Source organism: Pongo abelii, chromosome 7, assembly GCF_028885655.2.
Source record: "Pongo abelii isolate AG06213 chromosome 7, NHGRI_mPonAbe1-v2.0_pri, whole genome shotgun sequence".
Lineage (NCBI taxonomy): Eukaryota > Metazoa > Chordata > Mammalia > Primates > Hominidae > Pongo > Pongo abelii.
Window position 1 is genome coordinate 62387102 of NC_071992.2, and position 22674 is coordinate 62409775.

The following is a 22674-nucleotide window of genomic DNA, read 5'->3' on the forward strand; positions in this document are numbered from 1 at the left end:
TGAGGCTGATGCTTAAGAGCTGGTCTGGGAACCCAGCTGGATCATACCTGATCAGAATGCTAGCACACACCCTCAGACACAGGGCAACAGAATGGGGGACCAGACCCAAACCTGCCCAAGAAAGCTTTCTTCCTTTAATGTAGTCTTAAAGACTAAACTATTTTGGGAGGAAATGGCTTTTTTTTTTTTGAGACGGAGTTTTGCTCATCACCCAGGCTGGAGTGCAGTGGAATGATTTTGGCTCACTGCAACCTCCACTTCCCAGGTTCATTCTCCTGCCTCAGCCTTCAGAGCAGCTTCGAATACAGGCGCTTGCCACCACGCCCGGCTAGTTTTTGTAATTTTTTTTTCTTTTTGAGACGGAGTCTTGCTCTGTCATCTGGGGTGGAGTGCAGTGGCGTGATCTCAGTTCACTGCAAGCTCTACCTCCCAGGTTCACGCCATTCTCCTGACTCAGCCTCCCGAGTAGCTGGGACTACAGGTGCCCGCCACCACGCCTGGTTAATTTTTTTGTATTTTAAGTGGAGACAGGGTTTCACTGTGTTAGCCAGGATGGTCTCGATCTCCTGACCTCATGATCCACCTGCCTCGGCCTCCCAAAGTGCTGGGATTACAGGCGTGAGCCACCATGCCCGGTCTAGTTTTTGTATTTTTAGTAGAGATGGGGTTTCACCACATTGGCCAGGATGTTCTCAATCTCCTGACCTCGTGATCCACCCACCTCGGCCACCCAAATTGCTCGGATTACAGGCGTGAGCCACTGCGCCCAGGCTGAAATGGCTTTTCATGTTTGTTTACATCTTATATGCAAACACAAAGTTTCAAAATAATTAAACTATCATTCTCTGGCTCACTTTGCTATATTCACTAAAATTACTGCAAAGATTTACCTCCCAAATGTCAGATGATGCAGCACAAAGAAGAAGAAGATACACAAGACAATATAACACAGCCCTTTAAGATATATGTGGATAAATGCGGTCAACTTACCCAACAAAGAGACTGTTTTCAGCACAGTGAGCACCTGCTCAGAGCAGCCCTGGGACCGGCTCCGGCAGTGGCTCAGGCGGCAGTAGCTCTGCACCCAGCTCACCAGCCAATCGTCTCTGGTTTTTGACTCTTTATGCAGCTCCTTCAGTAGTTTCATGGCAAGTGAGAAATTGTTCTGTATTAATACAAGAAAAAGAGAGAAGGTGGTATGATGATACACAAGTGACAGAAGTTTCTAATTGGCCTGCTTCCCCCTTTGCACGAAACAATCCACCTTAGAGTAGCGAATCCATTTCTTTAGCTTCAATTATGTCTCTAAATTTATCACTGGGATATAATTCATATTTAAAGAGTACAATTCAGGCCAGGTTTAGTGGCTCAGGCCTGTAATCCCAGCACTTTGGAAGGCCAAAGAGGGAGGATTACCTGAGTCTAGGAATTTGAAACCAGACTAGGCAACATGGTGAGACCCCGTCTTTAAAAAAATTAAAAAATTAGCCAGCACCATGGCACGTGCCAGCTACTCTGGCACCAGTGTCCAGAGTAGTCCCAGCTACTCTGGACACTAAGGTAGTAGGATCACTTGAACCTGTGAGGTTGAGGCTGCAGTAAGCTGCTGTGTACTCCAGCCTGGGCAACAGATCAAGTCTGAAAGAAAAAAAAAAAAATTCCGGGAGGCGGGGGTGCAGGGTGTGTAATTCAGTATTTTTTAGTATATTTACGAAGTTGTACAACCACCACCCCTAATTCCAGAACATTTTCATTACCCCAAAAAGAAATTCACTATCTGTTCAGAGTCGCTACCCAGCCATTGGCAACCATAAATTCCCTTCCTGTCTCTATGGATTTGCCTACACCAGACATTCTGTAACAATGGTATCAGAAAATAAGTGGTGATTTTGTGTCTGGCATCTTTTACTTAGCATGATGTTTTCTAGGTTCATGCATGTTGCAGCACCTGTCAGCACTTCTTTCCTCATGGCTGAATAATACTCCACTGCACAGACATGCCACCTTTTTTTTTTTTTTTTTTTTTTTTTTTGAGATGGGAGTTTCACTCTTATTGCCCAGGCTGGAGTGCAATGGTGCAATCTCGGCTCACTGCAACCTGTGCCTCCCAGGTTCAAACAATTCTCCTGCCTCAGTCTCCCAAGTACCTGGGATTACAGGAGTGTGCTACCACATCTGGCTAATTTTTGTATTTTTAGTAGAGACGGAGTTTCGCCATGTTGGCCAGACTGATCTCAAACTCCTGACGTCAAGTGATCCACCCGCCTTGGCCTCTCAAAGTGCTGGAATTACAGGCCTGAGCCACTGCACCTGGCTGGACATGCCACATCTTATTTGGGTTGTTTCCACCTTCCCAGCTATTTTGAATAATACTCTTGTGAACATTTGTGTATGAATTTCCATGTGAGCTTAAGCTTTTGTTTTTCATGGGTCTGGGAGTGGAACTGTCGGGTCATATGGTAACTCTAGGTTCAACTGTTTTGTTTTGTTTTTTTTTTGAGGCAAAGTTTTGCTCTTGTCACCAGGCTGGAGCACAGTGACACAATCTTGGCTCTCTGCAACCTCCACCTCTCAGGTTCAAGCGATTCTCCTGCCTCAGCCTCCCGACTAGCTGGGATTACAGGCACGTGCCACCACGTCCGGCTAATTTTTGTATTTTTAGTAGAGACGGGGTTTCACCATGTTGGTCAGGCTGGTCTTGAACCCCTGACCTCAGGTGATCCACCTGTCTCGGCCTCCCAAAGTGCTGGGATTACAAGCATGAGCCATCGCGCCTGGCCTCAACATTTTTTTTTTTTTAAGTATAGTCAAGTGAAGCATCAGAAGCGGAGAATCAACAAAGAAATCTTAAATGGTTGTGATCAATTAGTTGTAAAAACCACTGCACTTGGACCAGCCTCTATGTTTAACTTTTTGAGGAAATGCCAGACTGTTTTCCACAGCAGATGCACCATTTTACATTCCCACCAGCAGTGCAGAAGGGTTCCAGTTTCCCCCAACTTCTCCAAGGTTTGTTATCTGTGTATTTGCTTCCAGCCATCTGAGTGGGTGTGAAGTGGTCTCTCCTTGTGGATTTGATTTGCATTTCCCTCAAGCCTAGTGATACTGAGCATCTTTGCATGAGCTGGTTGGCCATTTGCCTATCTTCTTTGGAGAAATGTCTATTCAAACACTTCATGCCCATTTCTTAATTAGGTTGTCTGACTCTTTGTTGTTCAGTTGTGAAGCATTCTTTATGCATTCTGGATTCTAGACCCTTATCAGATATGTGATCAGGAAATAGTTTCTTCCATTACATGAGTTGTCTTTATACATTCTTCAGCTTCTCAGGTAAGGCACGACAGTTTTAATTCTGAATACAATTGACCCATTTTTTATTTAGTTCCTTATATGGATGTCTTTTTAAATCTACACCTCTAATTCTCTCTCAAGCTTCAAAAGACATTTTCATCAGACTTTGGTCTTCCTAATTACTGCCCTTTCAACCACCCAGGCTAGAAATCCGAGTTGTTCCCAGCCAGACACTCTCATCACTCCTGTCACCTCGGATTCTCCTGGATCTCCTTACAGAGCACCTCCCTTGCCCTGCTCACTCCCACCCCACTCCCCTAATGTGGAGCTTCCTGGTCTTTCTCTGCCTTTGCTTTCACCAGAGCTGTCAATCTCCCACACAGCTTACAACTGGCCAGCATGCATGGAACCTTCAATGGCCTCCTGATCCCTGCAAGGATGCAGTCTCCTGCCCTCTGCAAACCTAGTGCCATCCCATGTCCAAATCCTTCCATGCCCATAATGCCTACCCTAAATCACATCCCCCTTCCCCAGACACCTCCCTGTCCAAGGCAGAAGCTCTTCTCTTCCCTGCGCCCTCCAGGCTTTGCTGACATCTCTCTTTTTTGCCCACCAGTGCTGTTGTCATCATGTGTGCAGCCTCCACTCTCATTAGACAGTAACAATGGCAGGGAACATGTCTTTCCCCTCATCATGCCAGACAGTTTCCTAACTACACTGGGGTCCTCTCCCCATGACCCCAACTCCCTCACCACTAAGTCCTTCAGTTCGGATCGCCCCTTCTGGCCACACCCTGCTCTTCTCTCATCCAGTTCCTGCTCTTCCTGCCTCTAATTGGATTTTCTGTTATTTGCAATATAAAAATTCTTACTTGATATTACACTCATCCAAAGAAAAATGTATAAATGAGCATTTAAAGCTACAAAAAAGAAGTATTATTTCTACTAGAATATCATCCTTTGCCTTGCAATAGCAATTGATATAGGGTCATTAACATAGCAAGCTTCTGTAGTATGTTTAAAGATTATATACATTTAAATAGATTACATGCAATTTTTAAGCAATGTATACTTAATATCAAGAAGGGGTCCTAGTATTAAATGATAATTCCTACAAAGTAAACCTAAAAATAATTTGTAACTAACTGGTAAGGATTCATTTTGTTAAAGATCAAACTTGACATTTGGTTTATCTCCTTTTCAAATAACAGATAACAATCATTTTGAAATGATTAACCAGGAATATAAAACTCTAGAGGCTTTCTGGAGAGTGTTAAATAAGTGCTCCTTCAAGTTTCCTTTTTCTCTGAGACAGGCTCTCATTCTGTTGCCCAAGTTGGTCTCTAACTTCTGGGCTCAAGTGATCCACCTGCCTTGGCCTCTCAAAATGCTGAAATTACAGGTGTGAGCCACTGCACCCAGCCAAGTTTACTTATAAAGAGAGAAAAAAAATGACACTTACCAATTATTTTAAGGTTCAGACTCTAAAGAAAAGCTAAAATTAGAGAAAAGCCAATTTGGCAAAATCCTGTGACACAGTAGGGAGGACAGACACGAGTACCCACCTGCTTCCGGGCACTGTCTATCATCATCATTTTCATGGAAAACTTGCAACTCCTGATCAGGGAGCTGATATCTTCTTCCTGCTCTTGCACTTCCATCCTGTCACTGGAGTCTCCATCTTGATCCACATTCATACTATTATCTTCTGGAAGAGGGGTAAGCTTCTCCTCTATTTTGCTGAGAAAGAAACATCTACACAAAGAAAAATGAGACAATGTCACAGACTCAGGAATAGGAAGCTGCTGGATAGCAATTACAGGCAGAAATTCTATACCTTAGTAAATGTTTGTTCTTTTTTTTTTTTTTGAGATGGAGTCTCACTCTGTTGCCCAGGTTGGAGTGCAGTGGCACGATCTAGGCTCACTGCATGCTCTGCCTCCCGGGTTCATGTCATTCTCCTGCCTCAGCCTCCTGAGTAGCTGGGACTACAGGCGCCTGCCACCACACCCGGCTAATTTTTTGTATTTTTAGTAGAGATGGGGTTTCACTGTGTTAGCCAGGATGGTCTCGATCTCCTGATCTCGTTATCTGGCCACCTCGGCCTCCCAAAGTGCTAGGATTACAGGCGTGAGCCACCGCACCCGGCCTACTTTTTTTTTTTTTTTTTGAGATGGAGTCTCATTCTGTCATCCAGGCTGGAGTGCAGTGGCACGATCTCGACTTACTGCAACCTCCACCTCCCGGGTTCAAGCGATTCTCCTGCCTCAGCCTCCTCAGTAGCTGGGACTACAGGCGTGCACCACCACACCCAGATAATTTTTGTATTTTTAGTAGAGACAGGGTTTCACCATGTTGGCCAGGCTGGTCTTGAACTCCTGACCCTCAGGTGATCCACCTGCCTTGGCCTCCCAAAGTGCTGGGATTACAGGAGTCAGCTATCATGTCTGGCCTAAATTTTATCTTTTGATGAATGGGTAACATACCCTGTGTTGAGCCATTTTGCTCCTTATATGTCCCAACTTAAGGTGATAAATATGTAACAGTAAACAGTTCATAATCACTGAAAATTTTCTTTTTTCTTTTTTTTTTTGAGACAGGGTCTTGCTCTGTTGCACTCCAACATGGGTTGGAGTGTAGTGGTGCAATCACAGCTCACTGCAGTCTCGACCTCCTAAGCTCACACAATCCTCTTCCCTCAGCCTCCCAAACAGCCAGGGTTGGTTACAGGTGCATGCTACAACATCAAGCTAAGTTTTACATTTTTTTTGTAGAAACGGGGGCTTGCTATGTTGCCAGGCTGGTCTCGAACTCCTGGGCTCAAGGAATCCTTCTAAAGCCTGGGATTACAGATATGAGCCACCATGCCCAGCCATGAAAATTTAAAAGATAAGTCTAGGTTGCTATTAAATTATTATTATTTTAGAGACAGCCCTCACTATATTGCCCAGGCTGTAGTGCAGTAGTTATTCACAGATGTAATCATAGCACACTACAGCCTTGAATTCCTGGGCTCAAGCAATCCTCCTGCCTCAGCCTCCCAAGAAGCTGAAACAATAGGCGTGTACCACCATGCCCAACTTCAAAATTCTTTTTATTTGAATCATAATTTACATGTATGATTCTGTCCAAGTAATTTTATTTCTATTAATATTAGTAACACTGACAAAGGGCCCTAATATACAAAGCTCATACCTGATCAACAATCATGTAAATTTCTGTTGTTTTTCCAGGAACTGATTACCAATTTCTTAGAAACAGTATGGCCAGGGAGTTCGAGAACACCCTACGCAACACAGTGATACCTCATCTCGACAAAAAATGTAAAAATTAGCTGGGCATGGTGGTGTGAGCCTGTATTCCCAGCTACTCAGGAGGATCGCCTGAGCTCAGGAGTTTGAGGCTGCAGTGAGCTATGATTGTACCACTGCACTCCAGCCTGGGTGGCACAGCAAGACCCTGTGTGTGGAAAGAAAGAAAGGAAAGAAGAAAAGGAAAGGAAAAAGAGGAAAAAAGGATAGGAAAGGGGAGGGGAGGGGAGGGGAGGGGAGGGGAGGGGAGGGGAGGGGAGGGGAGGGGAGGGGAGGGGAGGGGAGGGGAGGGGAGGGGAGGGGAGGGGAGGGGAGGGGAGGGGAGAAGGAAACACTGTAGGAAGATAAACCATCATGCTTCACATCTCTTTTTCCTTTTCCCTCTTTTTTTTGTCACTCCCAAGATACAACCCTTGCTGGCCATTTCCTGTTCTCACCACACTGCTCTGGGCTCCTCATCCCCACACCAACCACAGTGCTGGCTCATTCCCCAAAGCTGCCACTGATTTTAAGCTTTCAGTTTTTAATCCCAAAAATAAATACAAGTGGGTACTGGATTAACATTTCAATAAATAATGAATGACTGGATCCATAAATGTCTCCTACCAGTGTGAATAAAATGCCTGGGATCTCAGGAAAGGGAGGTGGGAACGTCCACAGAATGAGACAGACTTCCTTGGGCTGTGAAGGGTGCATGCAATTTTAGGAGTGAAGTTGACAAGGGAGTCTCAGACAGAGGGAACAAATTAAAGGCAGAGAAGAGTTACACTGCGTGACATGTTCTCACATCAAATCAGGGAGAATAAACCAAGAAGAGAACCATCTTTTCTAAAAACAAGAGTCTGGATCTGGTATGGCACTGTGAGCCCCTTGTGGCCTATCCTCTGCTGACAACAACTAGAAACTGGATAAAATACAACTCCCCAAGAACTCTGGGTGAATAAAAGATGGCAGACTGTATGTATGTGCAGGGAAATCAAAACTGGGAGGGTCTGCTATCGGGATAAGCTTCCTGTTTCCTCTCTTGTCTTATTCTCTTTTGCCCCTGTGGAGTGTGGTGGCAATGTGACTGAGATCCTTAAGGCAAGCCTGCTGCATTCTACCCAGGGGAACAGGAAAAGGAGCCCAGGCAGACAGGGGCTACAGGGAGAATCCTGGAGGGGAGAGAACCAGAGAAAAATCCTCTAGTTCTGCACATGAACCCACCAGGCTCAGGCTGCCCTGAAGTGTGCATGTGCAGACAGACTCTAAACAGCACAGGTTTGGATAGGAACTGAGGTTTCAACCAACAAAAGGAAAGACAGAGCCTACTATCTAAACAGATCGCCAGCTAGAGAATTATAAGCCAGCATCTACACAAGAGAATCCAGTAGTCCCCCTTATCTTACCTGCAGTTTTGCTTTCCCTGGCTTCAGTTACTGGAGATATAGTGCAATAAGATATTTTGAGAGAGACAGACCCCACTCACATAACTTTTATTATAGTATACTGTTTGAATTATTCTATTATTGTTATTGCTGTTACTCTTACTGTGCCTAATTTATAAATTAAGCTTTATCATATGTGTGTATGTATAGGAAAAAACAGTATACATAAGGTTTGGTATTATCCATGGTTTCAGGATTCCACTGGGGATCTTTGAACTCCTACAGATAAGAAGGGACTATTATATTCACAAGTTACATTCAAAAATTAACCGATAAAAAGAATCAGGAGAATGTATCCATCTCAACAGAAAACAGATGCCAACTCTATGCTGACCCATATGCTGGAATGATCATATAACGACCTTAAAGCAGCTATGTTAACTACGCTCCAGGAAGTCAAGAAAAAAACACATGCAATAAATGAAAAGGTGCGTATCTTAGCAGAAAAAGAGAAAATATTTTTTAATAAACCAAATGGAAAGTTTACAACTGGAAAATACAATACCTAAGACAAAACAGTCACTAGACGGACTTACTAGAAGAACAAGTAAGACAAAAGAAAATAACAGTAAGATTGAAGACAAATCAATAGAAATGATCTAATCTGATGAATAAACAACAAAAAAAGACTGAATAAAAATGAACAGAGTCAGGGACCTATGGAATAATGTCAAAAGGCATGATGTATGTGTAACTGCATTCCCACAAACAGACCAAGAGAAATTTGGACAAAAAGCATTTGAAGAAACACAATGACTGAAAACTCCCCAAATTTGGTGACAAAAAGGTACAGATTCAAGAAGGTCAGTGAACTTCAGATGGGATAAATTCAAAGAGAACCAGGCCTAGACACATCATAATCAAACGCTGACAACCAATGATAAAGAAAAAAAATCTTGAAAGCAGCCAGAAAAATATGACACATTACATATGGGCCACAACAGTGGGAATAACGAGGACATTATCTTCAGAGACACAGCAGCCAAAAGATACTACAAGGGGCAGGGAGAATCTACCCAGATTATACATTCTGAGAAAGTGTCCTTTAGGAATGACAGAGAAATAAAGATATCTTCAGAGAAGGAAAAAAACTAACAAGAGTTCATCACAAGTAGACCTGCATTACAAGAATTGCTAAACGAAGATTTTTAGGCTAAAGGAAAACGACACAAGAGAAAAACTTGGGTCTTAGGAATAAATGATGAGTACAGTGTGGTAAGTGTAATAAAGGACACATACTTATGTTCTAAAGAATATGTGAGGAAAACCACATATGTTCTTTAGAATATGTATGACTGTTGAAAGTACAGTATTATCTAGTGATGTTTTCATTATATGTTACTTCACAGATTAAACACACATGAAATCCATCCACACACACATCAATATATCATTACTTCATAACGATAAAAGGAGTATTTTGGCAGGGCACGGTGGTTCACACCTGTAATCCCAGCACTTTGGAAGGCCGAGGTGGGTGGATCACCTGAGGTCAGGAGTTCAAGACCAGCCTGACCAACATGGCGAAACCCTGTCTCTACTAAAAATACAAAATTAGCTGGGTGTGGTGGCACATGCCTGTAAACCCAGCTACTCGGGAGGCTGAGGCAGGAGAATGGCTTGAACCTGGGTGGTGCAGGTTGCAGTGAGCCAAGATCATGCCACTGCACTCCAGCCTGGGCAAAAAGAGCAAAATTCCATCTCAAAAAAAAGTATTTCCACCATGGCATGTATATACCTATGTAACAAACCTGCACATTCTGCACATGTGTCCCAGAACTTAATGTATAATAAAAATAATTTCATTAGGAAGACAGCAGTTATCTATGTGTATGTGCCTAATAACAGAATCAAAATACAGTACGTAAAAATACACAGAATTAAAGTGAGAAATAGACAATTCTACAATCATAGGAGATTTTGACATCCTTATCTCAGCAGTGATGGAACTACACAAACAAGCAGTAAAGACATGGAAGATCTGAAAAGTATCCCTGACTACCTTGATCTCATTGAAATTTATAAAACCTGATACCCAGGAACTGCAGAATATACAAAAATTTTCAAGTTTACATAGGTATTTACTAAAATAGACCATACGTTGGCACATAAAAGAAGTCTCAATAAAATTTAAAAGGAGCAAAACCATACAGAGGGTGTTTTCTGACCACAGTGGAATTTAGAAATCAGTAAGATAGCCAGAAAATCCAGGTATTTGGAAATTAAAACACTTAAATATTTAATAGATCAAGTCACATGAGAGTTAGAAAAATATGTTGAACTGAATGGCATACCAAAATTTGCAGAATGCGGCTAAAGCAGTACTTTAGAGGGGATACAAATAACTTTAAATGCTTATATTAGAAGGAAGAAAAGGTAAAATCAACAGTTTCCACCTAAAGAAACTAGAAAAAGAAAAGCAAATATAAAGTAAGAGGAAAAGAAAAAAATAGTAAAGACGATACTAGAAATCAAATAGAAAACAATAAAGACAATAAAGAAAATTAACAAAGTCAAAAACTGGTCCTTTGAAAAAGTAAAACTGACACAAACCTTTACCCAGATGAATCAAATGTTAAAAAAGAGAACACAAATAACCAATATCTGGAATGAAAAAGGGGGTTCCCGCCACAGATACTACAAATAATAAAAAGGATGAGAATAATGTGAACATTACACCAATAATTTGATGACTTTGATGAAATGGACAAATTTACTTTAAAAAACAAATAAGGCAGAAATTTAAAAAGAAAATGGACAAAGTGAAAAATACAATTTAACAAAAATGACACAAAAATAGAATTTTATTTTTATTTATTTATTTATTTATTTAGAGACAGAATCTTGCTCTGTCTCCCAGGCTGGAATGCAATGGCACAATCTCTGATCACTGCAACCTCCACCTCCTGGGTTCAAGTGATTCTCCTGCCTCAGCCTCCTGAGTAGCTGGGACTACAGGTGCCCACCACCACATCCAGCTAATTTTTGTATTTTTAGTAGAGGCAGGGCTTCACCATATTGGCCAGGCTGGTCTCCAACTCCTGACCTCAAATGATCCACCCACTTCAGCCTCCTAAAGTGCTGGGATTACAGGCATGAGCCACCATGCCCAGCCAGAAATAGAAAGTTTAAATTCTCTATCAGTATCGACTAAGGAAATTACATACACTATCAAAAATCTTCCCCAAGGGAAAATCCATGCCCAAATAGGATAGGTTTCACTGGTAAATCCTATCAAATATTCAAGTATGAAATAATGAGGATCTTATATAATTTTTTTTTTCCTTTGGAGACAGAGTTTTGCTCTTGTTGCCCAGGCTGGAGTGCAATGGTATGATCTTGCCTCACCGCAACCTCTGCCTCCCGGGTTCAAGCGATTCTCCTGCCTCAGCCTCCGAGTAGCTAGGATTACAGGCATGTGCCACCATGCTCGGCTAATTTTATATTTTTAGTAGAGACGGGTTTTGTCTATGTTTGTCAGGCTGGTCTTGAACTCCTGACCTCAGGTGATCCGCCCACCTCAGCCTCCCAAAGTGCTGGAATTAGAGGCGTGAGCCACCATGCCTGGCCATAAACTTTTTTTAAAATAGAGAAGGGAACATGCCTTACTCATCTTATGAGGCCATGATAACCCTAATACCAAAACCTGATGAAGATGATACAAAAAAGAAAATTACACACCAATATCCCACTTGGATGTAGATGCTAAAATCCTTAAGGGATCATCATGACCATACTGGGTTTACCCTAAGAATGCAAGATTGGCTTCAAATTTAAAAAGCATCAAAGTAATACTTCATAAACACAATAAAGGAGAAAAACAATATGATTAAGCTGTTGCAGAAAAAGTGTTTGATAAAATTCAACACTCATTCACGATAAAACAAAACTCTCAGAAAACCAGGAATAGAAGGGAATTTCCTCAATCTGATAAAAGGCATTTACAAAAAAATTATTTTTTAAAGCTGAGTGAGTGAACTGTCTTCTCTAACATCAAGAATAAAACTAAGATGCTCATTTTTACACATATATTCAAGATTGTACTTGAGGTCCTCATGGTTTTAACGAAGCAGGAAAATGAAATAAATGGCATAAAGTTCAGAAAGAAAGAAAAGTGACTCTATCGGCAGATGATATGATAGAAAATCCCAGAGAATCTGCAAAACAAGAACTAAAACTACCACGTTAGCAAAGATACAAAGTTAATATATAAAAAGCAATTACATTAGCAGCAAATAATTGGAAAATAATACAATTTAAAAAATAAATCCATTTATAACAGTGCCAAAAAACATAAAATACTTAGGAATAAATCACAAAAGACATCCAAGGTCTCCATACTGAAAAAATACAAATCACTGAAATTAAAGATACCTAAAATAACAGAGATATGCCATATTAATGAACTTGATAACTCTATATTGTTAAGATAGCAACTCCCCCAAATTAAACTATAGTCAATACAGTCCCAATCAAAATCTCAGCAGTTTTTCTTTATACGAATTGACAAGCAGACCCTAAAATGTAAACAGAAATGCAAATCAACTAAATTAAAGTAGTTTTCATAAAGAAAGTTGAGCCAGGTGCCATGGTTCATGCCTGTAATCCCAGCACATTGGGAGGCTGAGGCGGGTGTGTTGCTTGAGTCCAGGAGTTACATACCATCCTGGGCAACATAGCGAAACCCTGTCTCCACAAAAAAAGACAAAAAAATTAGCCAGGCATGGTGGTGCATGCCTGTGGTCCCAGCTACTTGAGAGGCTGAAGTGGGAGGACTGCTTAAACCTGGGAGGCTGAGACTGCAATGAGCCATGATCGGGTGACAGAGTAAGACCCTGTCTCAAAAAAAGAAAAGTTCGAGAACTCATCCTGTCTGACTTCAACACGTACTATAAAGTGATATAAATGAAGACAGTTTGCTATTGTGAAAAAAACACAAAGCAAGGGCTACAATAGAGCATCCAGAAATAGACCCACACATACGTGGTCAATTGAGTTACAAAAAAATTGCCAAGGCAACTCAATTATGAAAGACTTTTGAACAAATGGGGCTAGATAGATATCTATATGGAAAAAGTAAACACCTACCCCTACCTCACACCATTTACAAAAATTTTCTTCCAATGCATCAGAGACCTCAATGTAAGACCTAAAACCATGACATTTCTAAAAGAAAACAGGAGAAGACAGGTAAGATGAGCCTGATTTGTCAGCTTAAAGGGGAGCTGCTGGCCAAATCTGAGATAATTGAACACAAAATAAATAAGGACAGTAGTAGGTTATATCCCACTAAATAAAATTTGAATCTGAGTCTTTATTGATAATCTTTAAAAAGTAAATAAGTAAGTAAACAGAAGGGAGGGTGCCTGCTTACAATAAGATGTAGACTAATATAAATGAATGGTAGAGTTAGAAATTATTATTTTGCAACCATTATTGTCAACACTGGTTTGGGCCAGGAGTCATCCACAAACGCGAAATACAGAGGGATAAGTCTTCGGAGAAGCAGGACATTTGTATGTCTCAAAGCAGCTCCCACATTTATTTGTTAGTTGCAAAAGAAAAACAAAAAAATGGCATTATACAGTGGAGAGACCAAATAATCAAAATTATTATCACCAGGCTGGACATGGTAGGTAATGCCTGTAATCCCGGTACTTTGGGAGGCCAAGGCTCACTTGAGGATCACTTGAGGTCAGGAGTTCAAGACCAGCTTGGCCAACATAGTGAAACCCCATCTCTACTAAAAATACAAAATTTAGCCAGGCATGGTAGTGCGTGCCAGTAATCTCAGCTACTTGGGGAGTTGAGGCAGGAGAATCGCTTGAACCCGGGAGGTGGAGGTTGCAGTGAGCTGAGATTGTGCCACCGCACTCCAGCCTGGGCAAAAAGACTCTGTATCCAAAAAAAAAAAAAAAAAAAAAATCACCAGTAAAAGGCAGATGGACACTGTGCCCCACGTGTGATTTGCTAGCCTGAAAAGTATTCTGGCCAGAGACAGATCACCTGAGTCCCACCATGAGGAAACATAAGACAAACCCAAACAGAGGAACATTCCTCAAAAGTGGCAGTATTAGGATACACAAAGCCTTTCAGGAGACTAAAAAGACACATCAAATAAATGCAGTCCATCATTCTGTACTGATCTTGTCGAAGAGGTAGAGAAAATGCCACAAAGGACATTACTGGGACAATTGACAAAACTGAAATTGGGCTGTAGAGGAAAAATAAAAGCACCGAGGTTCATCACTGAACAGTAGTTATATAAAAAAAAAAATTCTTTTTCTTAAGAAATGAACACTGATCTATAACGAGGCAAAGGGATGTATCCAGCTTACGCTCACAACTGGTTCCGAAAATAAATAATATGTAGGGTCTGGTAGAAAAGGAAAAAATACAAATACTACCATGGAAAAATGTTTAAAATGTTATTTAAAAAATCAGTGAATCTGGGTTAAAGCACCCAGGAGAGTACTACTTTTCTTGCAACTTTTCCATAAGAACTCATCTCAAAATGAAAAGTTAAAAAGAGAAAAAAGTAGTAGTGGAGGAAATAATGGGAGAATGACACTTGGTGTCAGAGTCCTTAAGTCCTATTTCCTACGCACATTTGTGTGCAATAAACCTCTCTGATTTTATTACATGGTTAGTACCTGCCCTATGGATTCCACAGGGTAGTTACAGGATGGGAGATGAGGACATGAAAATGACCTGAGACCTGGGAAAGTGACACATGACTGTGTAATGGAGTTGGGAGGTAGGAGGCAAGAATGTCAAAAATCCTAGTTATAAAAAATAGGATAATAAAAATCATTATGTAGTCGTCTTCTTTGTTGTCATCTAACTACTTAACATTCCGTTGTGAGAGGAGCAAATGCACACTGACCCTGTCTCCCTTCCTAGAGGTGCAGGTTCAGGATCAGCCACCAGCACCTCCCGACAGCAGCGTCCCCACAGGGCAAGCGGGAAAGAGGACACGCAGACACAGAGAGCTCTATCGGAACTACTTACATGGGAAACAGGAAGGATGGAAAACAGCTGCACTAGGCTCAAATCCCACATTTCTCTAAACCATGGTTTGGAAGAAAAACCATTCCAATAATTTCAAAAAACAATCCACATTTGACTTAAAGGGACCACGTCTTACCGATTTGTGATGATGTCATCCCAGATGTTCATTGGGTCCATTTTAGCATCTGGATATCTGTTTGTCCAGGTGTTCAGAAGTCTCTTAAGGGGAACTTGAGATGATAAATTGCCTAAAAATAGTATTAGAGGGTGACTATACCCACAGCTCAATTATAAGACCAAATGACAAAGGTCATTATCAGTAAATAGAAAATTCAAACTTCCTGCCCAAATCACAAAAAAGTCCTTTCTTTCACAAAAGGAACACAAAGTTACCATACTAAATTTAATATATTCTGACACTTAAACTCAATTGCTTAAGGACAGAGAATAAAGATGGAGAAATAAACATGCACAAATTCTTTTTACATTTATTACAGGTCTACAGTCCATCTGTAATATCAAATCTAAAAAGCATTGATAACTAAAAGATTTTCATAGGGTTGCAGCAAATTTTCTTGGCAAAAAAAATCTGATCTTCATTGGTATAGGGCTACTTAGTCTTTGTTTATGGCATCAATGTGAATATTCATAACTTAAGCTGGAGAGTTATAGAATACTGCCCTAGTCCCTGGCATGTACACAGGTAATATTTCTAGTGTCCAAAACATTCTGGCCTCAAGGGTCTCAGAAAAGAGATTCATAATAATCTTCACAAAACTGAAAATTCACATTGTTAATGTGTTTTTCTTTCTGTTGGGGGAAAACAGCAGTCAGGAACACAAGCTTAGATGAGACAGTCCTGGGTTCAAAATTAAAATCTTTTACTTATTAGCTTAGGCAAGTCGTTCAATCTCTATAAGCCTCTAAAAAATGAGGAGAAAAAAATCCATCTCATAAAGTTGTTATTAAGACTAGGTAATATTGGCCAGGTGCGGTGGCTCACGCCTGTACCCCAACACTTTGGGAGGCTGAGGTGGGCGGATCACGAGGTCAGGAGATCGAGACCATCCTGGCTAACATGGTGAAACCCCATCTCTACTAAAAATACAAAAAATTAGCCAGGCGTGGTGGCGGGCGCCTATAGTCCCAGCTACTCAGGAGGCTGAGGCAGGAGAATGGCGTGAACCCTGGAGGCGGAGCTTGCAGTGAGCCGAGATCCCGCCACTGCACTTCAGCCTGGGAGACAGAGCGAGACTCCGTCTCAAAAAAAAACCAAACAAAACAAAACAAAAAAAAACAAAAAGACTAGGTAATATTGATAAAGAGATTAACATAGCTCATGAAAGTAGAATGTACTTAATAAATGATACATCATTAATATGTACTTAAAAAATAATTTTCCAAAATTAAAATAGAAAATAACTAGGTAGATATAAATATCAGTTTTTATCAGTATTCTGAAAGCATCTTTTGTAATTACTTTTAATTATTTAGGACAAAAATGAAATTCAGATTAACAAATAAAACATTTTACCTTTGCAAAGACGTACTCTTCCCCTGAGATTCTTGGGTGGCCTCCCACAGGCACTGGGATAAAACCCACTCATCAGCGATACAAAGGTCTTCTTGATGTGGGCCCTGCTGCCTGCAGCCTTCCTGCCCTCCCTTCAAGCCAGGGCGCCCAGGGCCCTCAGCGTGCACCTCAGGGGCACCACAGCTTTCTGTCTGCAAGCCCCTGCCTCTTCCCCACTGCTCAGGACCCTTCTCCAGGAGTCCTGCACCCTCTCAGGCCAGGGTGGGCCCCACCATCCTTGTGGGCAGGTATCCTCTGGAGTCACCCCGCTACTCCAAAAGCTTCATTAAGGTAAGTAAGCAACATGTTTTCTTTCACTTTGCAGCCCTGATGCCTAGAACTCTGCATGACCATTTTAAACATTTATTTCAATGATCTGAAAATATATATTTGTAGGGGAAATTTGATGGAGTTTCCAACCCATACATTAAGAAACATGCACTTTCACTAAGCAGAAAATAATTTAGATGCTAAAACTCTTCCATAATTAGAAATGAAAAAAAATGACAGATGAAAAAAATTACCTTGTTTGCTTATAAAGCTGATGAACTCCTGAATTTCTGTTAAAGCCTGTACAGACTGCAATTTGGTGAGTCTACTTTGGTGTAAGAGGACATCAATACTAGAATAATTCTTAAAAAAAAAAAAAAAAAAAGGCATTTACAAATGCCGTGTTATAAATCAAGCTGTGACTTTAAGTTTTTAACAGTACTGTAAATCACGAAATGTAGCAATTATTCTATAAATATGCCTCAGAATGGTTAATAATTAGGTCACAGACACAGTTAACAAACAGTTTAAATTAAAAAAAAATTTTAAGGTTTCAATCACATTTTGGCTCAATGAAATCAATAAAACTGACATCACCAGGCTATCACTTCCTCGACTTGCCACCAAGTTTTAACAATCCTAACATCCTATAATGTAAAACTGCTGACTACAGAAGCCAATTCTTTTTTTGATAAACTTCCTCGAGTGCTAATCAACTTCAAACATATTAAATAAAAATGAAAACAATGAATGAATATGCTTCTATGCTAAATGTCACTAACCTATACTAAATGTTATTAATAAACTTTATACAAGACATTCACTTACAAACAAACAACTGTCAGGAAAAGATTCGCAGAAAAGCAAAAAGGAAAGAAAGAGTGGCAGCAAACAATCAGGGAAGATCAACCCCCGCTCTTCTCCACAAAGCAACTAACTTCCATTCCACTACCCCAAATAGAAAAGTCTACTCTTGGCCAGGAGCGTTGGCTCACGTCTGTAATCCCAGCACTTCGGGAGACTGAGGCAGGTGAATCACCTGACATCAGGAGTTTAAGACCAGCCTGGCCAACATGGTGAAACCTCGTCTCTACTAAAAATACTAAAATTAGCCGAGGGCCTGTAATCCCAGCTACCCGGGAGGCTGAGGCAGGAGAATCACTTGAACCAGATTGCACCATTGCACTCCACTGTCTAGGCGACAAAAGAGAAACTTGGTCTCAAAAAAAAAAAAAAAAAAAACAACAAAAAAAAAGCACCCTACTCTCAAGTGTTCTTTAAGATTATGAGGAAGGTAACAAAAGGGAAAAAAATGAAACCTTTCTAAATCAGAAAAAAAAGATTAAAAAGGCATTAAGATAAAGGACAGAATGAAGAGCATTATTGGAAGAACAGAAAGAAGGAAATAGGTGGTATGAAAATAGTACTTGAAAATTTTTGTTGATTTTTTTCATGAGTTTAATGAGTTTTAAAAATATCCTAAAAATAGTATATTTCAGACAGATCCACATTATAATGTATATATACACACTATATACATATACAAACATATATATATAATATATAGTATTACCTGCATAAAACTCTGAATGCCATTTTGAATGTAATATTTGGCTCTGTCAACATCATCTTGCAGGAGGTAAAGCAGACTCAGCTCTTGACTGTAATGAAGCTCTAGAATCGCCTTCTGGAGCTCCCCGTGCATAGCTTTGTCAATAAATGTCAGCAGGGACTGGTCAGCCTCTCCCTGGAGCAGCAGCTTCAGCTTGCTGCGGATCATGTAAGGTAGATATGTCTCCTAAGGAACATAAAAATATACTTGCAACTACAGAAAGCCAATTTGAGTAGGTCTAATTATTTTATTTCTATTATATTCTTTGCTATACTTTCACAGGTCAAGATTTAGAGTCGAAGCGATGATGTTTGATGTCTGAAACAGTAACCTCCAATTTTTAAAACAAATTCATCTTAAATAGCTTGTTTTGTAACCACAAAATATATAGGAACACATTCTACAAAAAAATGGGAACCACTTTTAGCCGGAAGAGGATTTGGATGTTACGTACAAACTGAGGAATTTACAAGCACAGTCAGGATAGGTATGGTGTGGAGAAAAGAGGAGAGCCTCTTGTCCCAGGAGCTGGGAGGCCTGTGTTTAGCCAGTGATCCGGGGCGACTTCTTCTAATATAAGAGACAACAGGAAATATGCTCCTATGCAGTCATACTAGGAATGTTAATATTTATTTTAAAATGCATTGCATTCATTTTGAAAAGATGATTAGCTAAAAGTGATGAGATTTAACAATACTATGGGGTCTGTAGGTGGACTTAGGTCATGCAATTTCCTAGTGCTTTACAAGTACTACCTGTTTTTGAAACGTTTTAAACAACTTTGTTAACTAGAAAACGCCTATCTAAAATATTTATTTCAATCACTTAAAAATAATTTTACCCACCTGATAAAATGGTTCACTCCAGATTTTATTTAGGTCTGGGGGGTTCTCACTGTCTACACTGGCTGTAGAACAGTATTCAAGTGATTTCCACTCAGCAAGGTGGTTGTAACAGTCAAGGGATGCAAGTTCCCAAAAATCCTTCTCGGCTTCTGTGGGCTCACCATCTACCCAGTCTTGTTTATTGAGAGCCTGGTGGAGAAAAGTTAATAAAATTATTTTACAAAGTTGGAAAGAATATCAGTGAGAACATGTAAAAAGGAGGAATGTAACAATCACACTAAAAACAATCCTTTTCAGATTTACGGAAAGGAGAGAGAAAAGAGAAGCTATTCAGAGTAACACTGAATGGAAGAAAAACCAAAAGGAATCCTACAGTACTAAATGAATAGAAAAACCCAGCTGGGCACGCTGGCTCACACCTGTGATCCTACCACTGTGGGAGGCTAAGGCACATGGATCACCTGAGCCCAGGAGTTTGAGACCAGCCTAGGCAACATGGCCTACAAAAAACACAAAAACTAGCTAGGTATGATGGCAAGCACCTGCAGTCCCAGCTACTTGGGAGGCTGAGGTGGGAAGATCACCTGGGCCCAGGAGGTTGAGGCTGCAGTAAGCTGAGATTGTGCCACTGCAATGCAGCCTGGGTGACCCTGTTTTAAGAAAGAAAAAAACAAAACAAAACACAAAAATCCTAACTAGGAGGAAGCCATTTCTCTGAGAAACTTACCAATGAAACCAATTACTAAGACTAACCAATTACTAAGACTGAAGACTTTTAATCACAAAAACTTGATTTACATCTCTACTGGGGGTTATTTACCACATAACAAGTTCTTAGAATAAAATTAGAATACAGGACATTTGTAGAAAATTGCAGAGGATTTTAAAACCTGGGCTGCTTGGCCAGGAGCGGTGGCTCAAGCCTGTAATCCCAGCACTTTGGGAGGCCGAGGCAGGCAGATCACGAGGTCAGGAGATCGAGACCATCCTGGCTAACACGGTGAAACCCCATCTCTACTAAAAATACAAAAAATTAGTCGGGCGTGGTGGCGGGCACCTGTAGTCCCAGCTACTTGGGAGGCTGAGGCAGGAGAATGGCATGAACCTGGCAGGCGGAGCTTGCAGTGAGCCGAGATTGCGCCACTGCACTCCAGAGTAGGCGACAGAGTGAGACTCTCAAAAACAAACAAACAAACAAAACCTGGACTGCTCACTGAAGTGTCTCACAGGTCACAGACCCTGAATTTCAACACCTACACTTGAATAGCCACTGAGGAAATGTACAAAACTGAACTTATAGTCATCTTCCCAAATTCTTCTTTACCTCTGATGTAATTTGAATATGTGTCCCCACCTAAACCTCATGTTGAAATGTAATCCTCAATGTCAGAGGTGGGGCCTGGTGAGAGGTGTTCGGATCAATGGGGGCAGATCCCTCATGAATGAAGTGGGCCATTCCCTTGGTGATGAGTGATCCTAGCACTTTGGGAGGCCCAGGCATGATGGCTTGAGCTCAGGAGTTCCCAACCAGCCTGGGCAACATAGTGACACCTCATCTCTATAAAAAAATTTCAAAAATTAGCCAGGCATGTTGGCGCATGCCTGAAGTCCCAGCTACTCTGGTGGCTGAGGTGGGAGGACCACCGGAGCCTGAGAGCCATGATCGTGCCACTGCACTCCAGCCTGGGTGACAGAATGAGACCCTGTCTCTAAATAAATAAAAGTATATGGCACCCCCTCCCCAACTGTCTCTCTTTTGCTACTGCCTTTCACCATGTGAAGTGCCTACTCCTGCTTCGCCTTCTACCAATGAATAAAAGCTCCCCAAGGCCTCCCCTGAAGCCAAGCAGAAGCCAGCCACCATACTTCCTGTGCAGCCAGTGGAAACGTGAATCAATTAAACCTCTTTTCTTTATAAATTACCCAGTGTCAGGTATTTCTCTACAGAAATGCAAGAACAGCCTAATACAACTTCTTTATAATTTTTTTTTTAACTAACTGTTAGAAAACAACCTATTCAAATAGAAACTGTGTAAGAGCAGACAGAGAAATAATATACAGTTTCATAGTATGGCAGGCCCTAACTTAAGTGAACAACCTATAAAGAAACCAATTTTCTTCCTCATCAACATTGTAACGAAAACACATTGAACCAACAAGGATCCGCTGTACCTCGTTTTGCTTAAAGTCATAGTTCAGCAGAAAACAAAAGTGTTGAAGTAAATGTCATATTTAGCCAGAGATCAATATTACCTCATCATACTGCTTAGCAGCTTCACAATAATCACTTCTGGCTTCTGCTAATAATGCACTCTGAGTGATTTGCTTTGTTCCTATCTCACTGGTAAAAATCCCACGGAGGACGTCGTATTCTCCAATTGATCTATAAAGCCTACAAAACAAATCAAAAAGGCCAAATCAATGAACACTCCAGTATTTTAAAAGTATTTATTCTAATGAAATGATAGTAAATCAAGTTGCCACACATTATATTAACAAAAGAAGAGACATAAAGTGTTAGTTTAATTTTGCTAAAAATATAAAATTTAAGAAACTATGAAGTTACCCTTAGGTTTTATAACTTTAATCATACATAAGGCAGAAATTAATCAGACGTGCATTTAAAGTGGAATCTGGGACGGGCGTGGTGACTCATGCCTGTAACCCCAGCACCTTGGGAGGCCAAGGCGGGTGGATCACTTGAGGTCAGGAGTTCAGATCAGCCTGGCCAACATGGTGAAACCCCGTCTCTACCAAAAATACAAAAAATTAGCTGGGCATGGTGGCACGTGCCTGTAGTCCCAGCTACTTGGGAGGCTGAGGCAGAGAACTGCTTGAACCCAGGAGGCGGAGGTTGCAGTGAACCGATCGCCCTACTGCACTCCAGCCTGGGCAACAGAGCAAGACTCCGCCTCAAAAAAAAAAAGGTGGAATCTGAAAATATCAAAGATTCACAGTGTATAAGATGTGTCATTACATAAGGTTCTCCAGTATTAATCCATTATAGTATCTGCAGGCGAACCATTTGGAATCCTTGTCTAGCCCCAAAAAACCCAGAAGCAAAGAAAAAAATAATCCTGACTACTGATGCCATGTTTAATCCATGTTCTATGGACCATCTCAATTTGTTGGCGCATTCATTCATCTCTTTACCTTAACAAAATTCTGGCTTGACCCTTTCAATCAAGCTTCCCAGTCCATGATATTCTCAGTGTTTATGAGGTTTGTTCCCTTCCTCCAGGAAATTTCTTTCCATCTTGCAATCTCAACCCAAATGTTATTTCTTCCTAAACCAGCCAACCAAGGATTGGTCCCTCCTTAGTTCTCCTGCTGTT

At 40.9% G+C, this 22674-nt stretch overlaps 1 protein-coding gene across 4 annotated transcripts in view; it reads right to left on the minus strand.

The window, feature by feature from the left end:
• PRKDC (protein kinase, DNA-activated, catalytic subunit) overlaps window positions 1-22674 on the minus strand; it is a 180925-nt gene that overhangs the window by 28583 nt on the left and 129668 nt on the right. For all 4 annotated transcript variants that reach the window (XM_024251029.3, XM_024251026.3, XM_024251027.3 and 1 more), the window contains exons 64-70: window positions 21593-21731; window positions 19340-19528; window positions 18456-18680; window positions 17137-17245; window positions 15176-15287; window positions 4856-5045; window positions 991-1165 (exon numbers count right to left, since the gene is read on the minus strand). In XM_024251029.3, coding sequence (XP_024106797.2) covers window positions 991-1165; window positions 4856-5045; window positions 15176-15287; window positions 17137-17245; window positions 18456-18680; window positions 19340-19528; window positions 21593-21731 — 1139 coding nt within the window. The remainder of the gene's footprint in view (window positions 1-990; window positions 1166-4855; window positions 5046-15175; window positions 15288-17136; window positions 17246-18455; window positions 18681-19339; window positions 19529-21592; window positions 21732-22674) is intronic.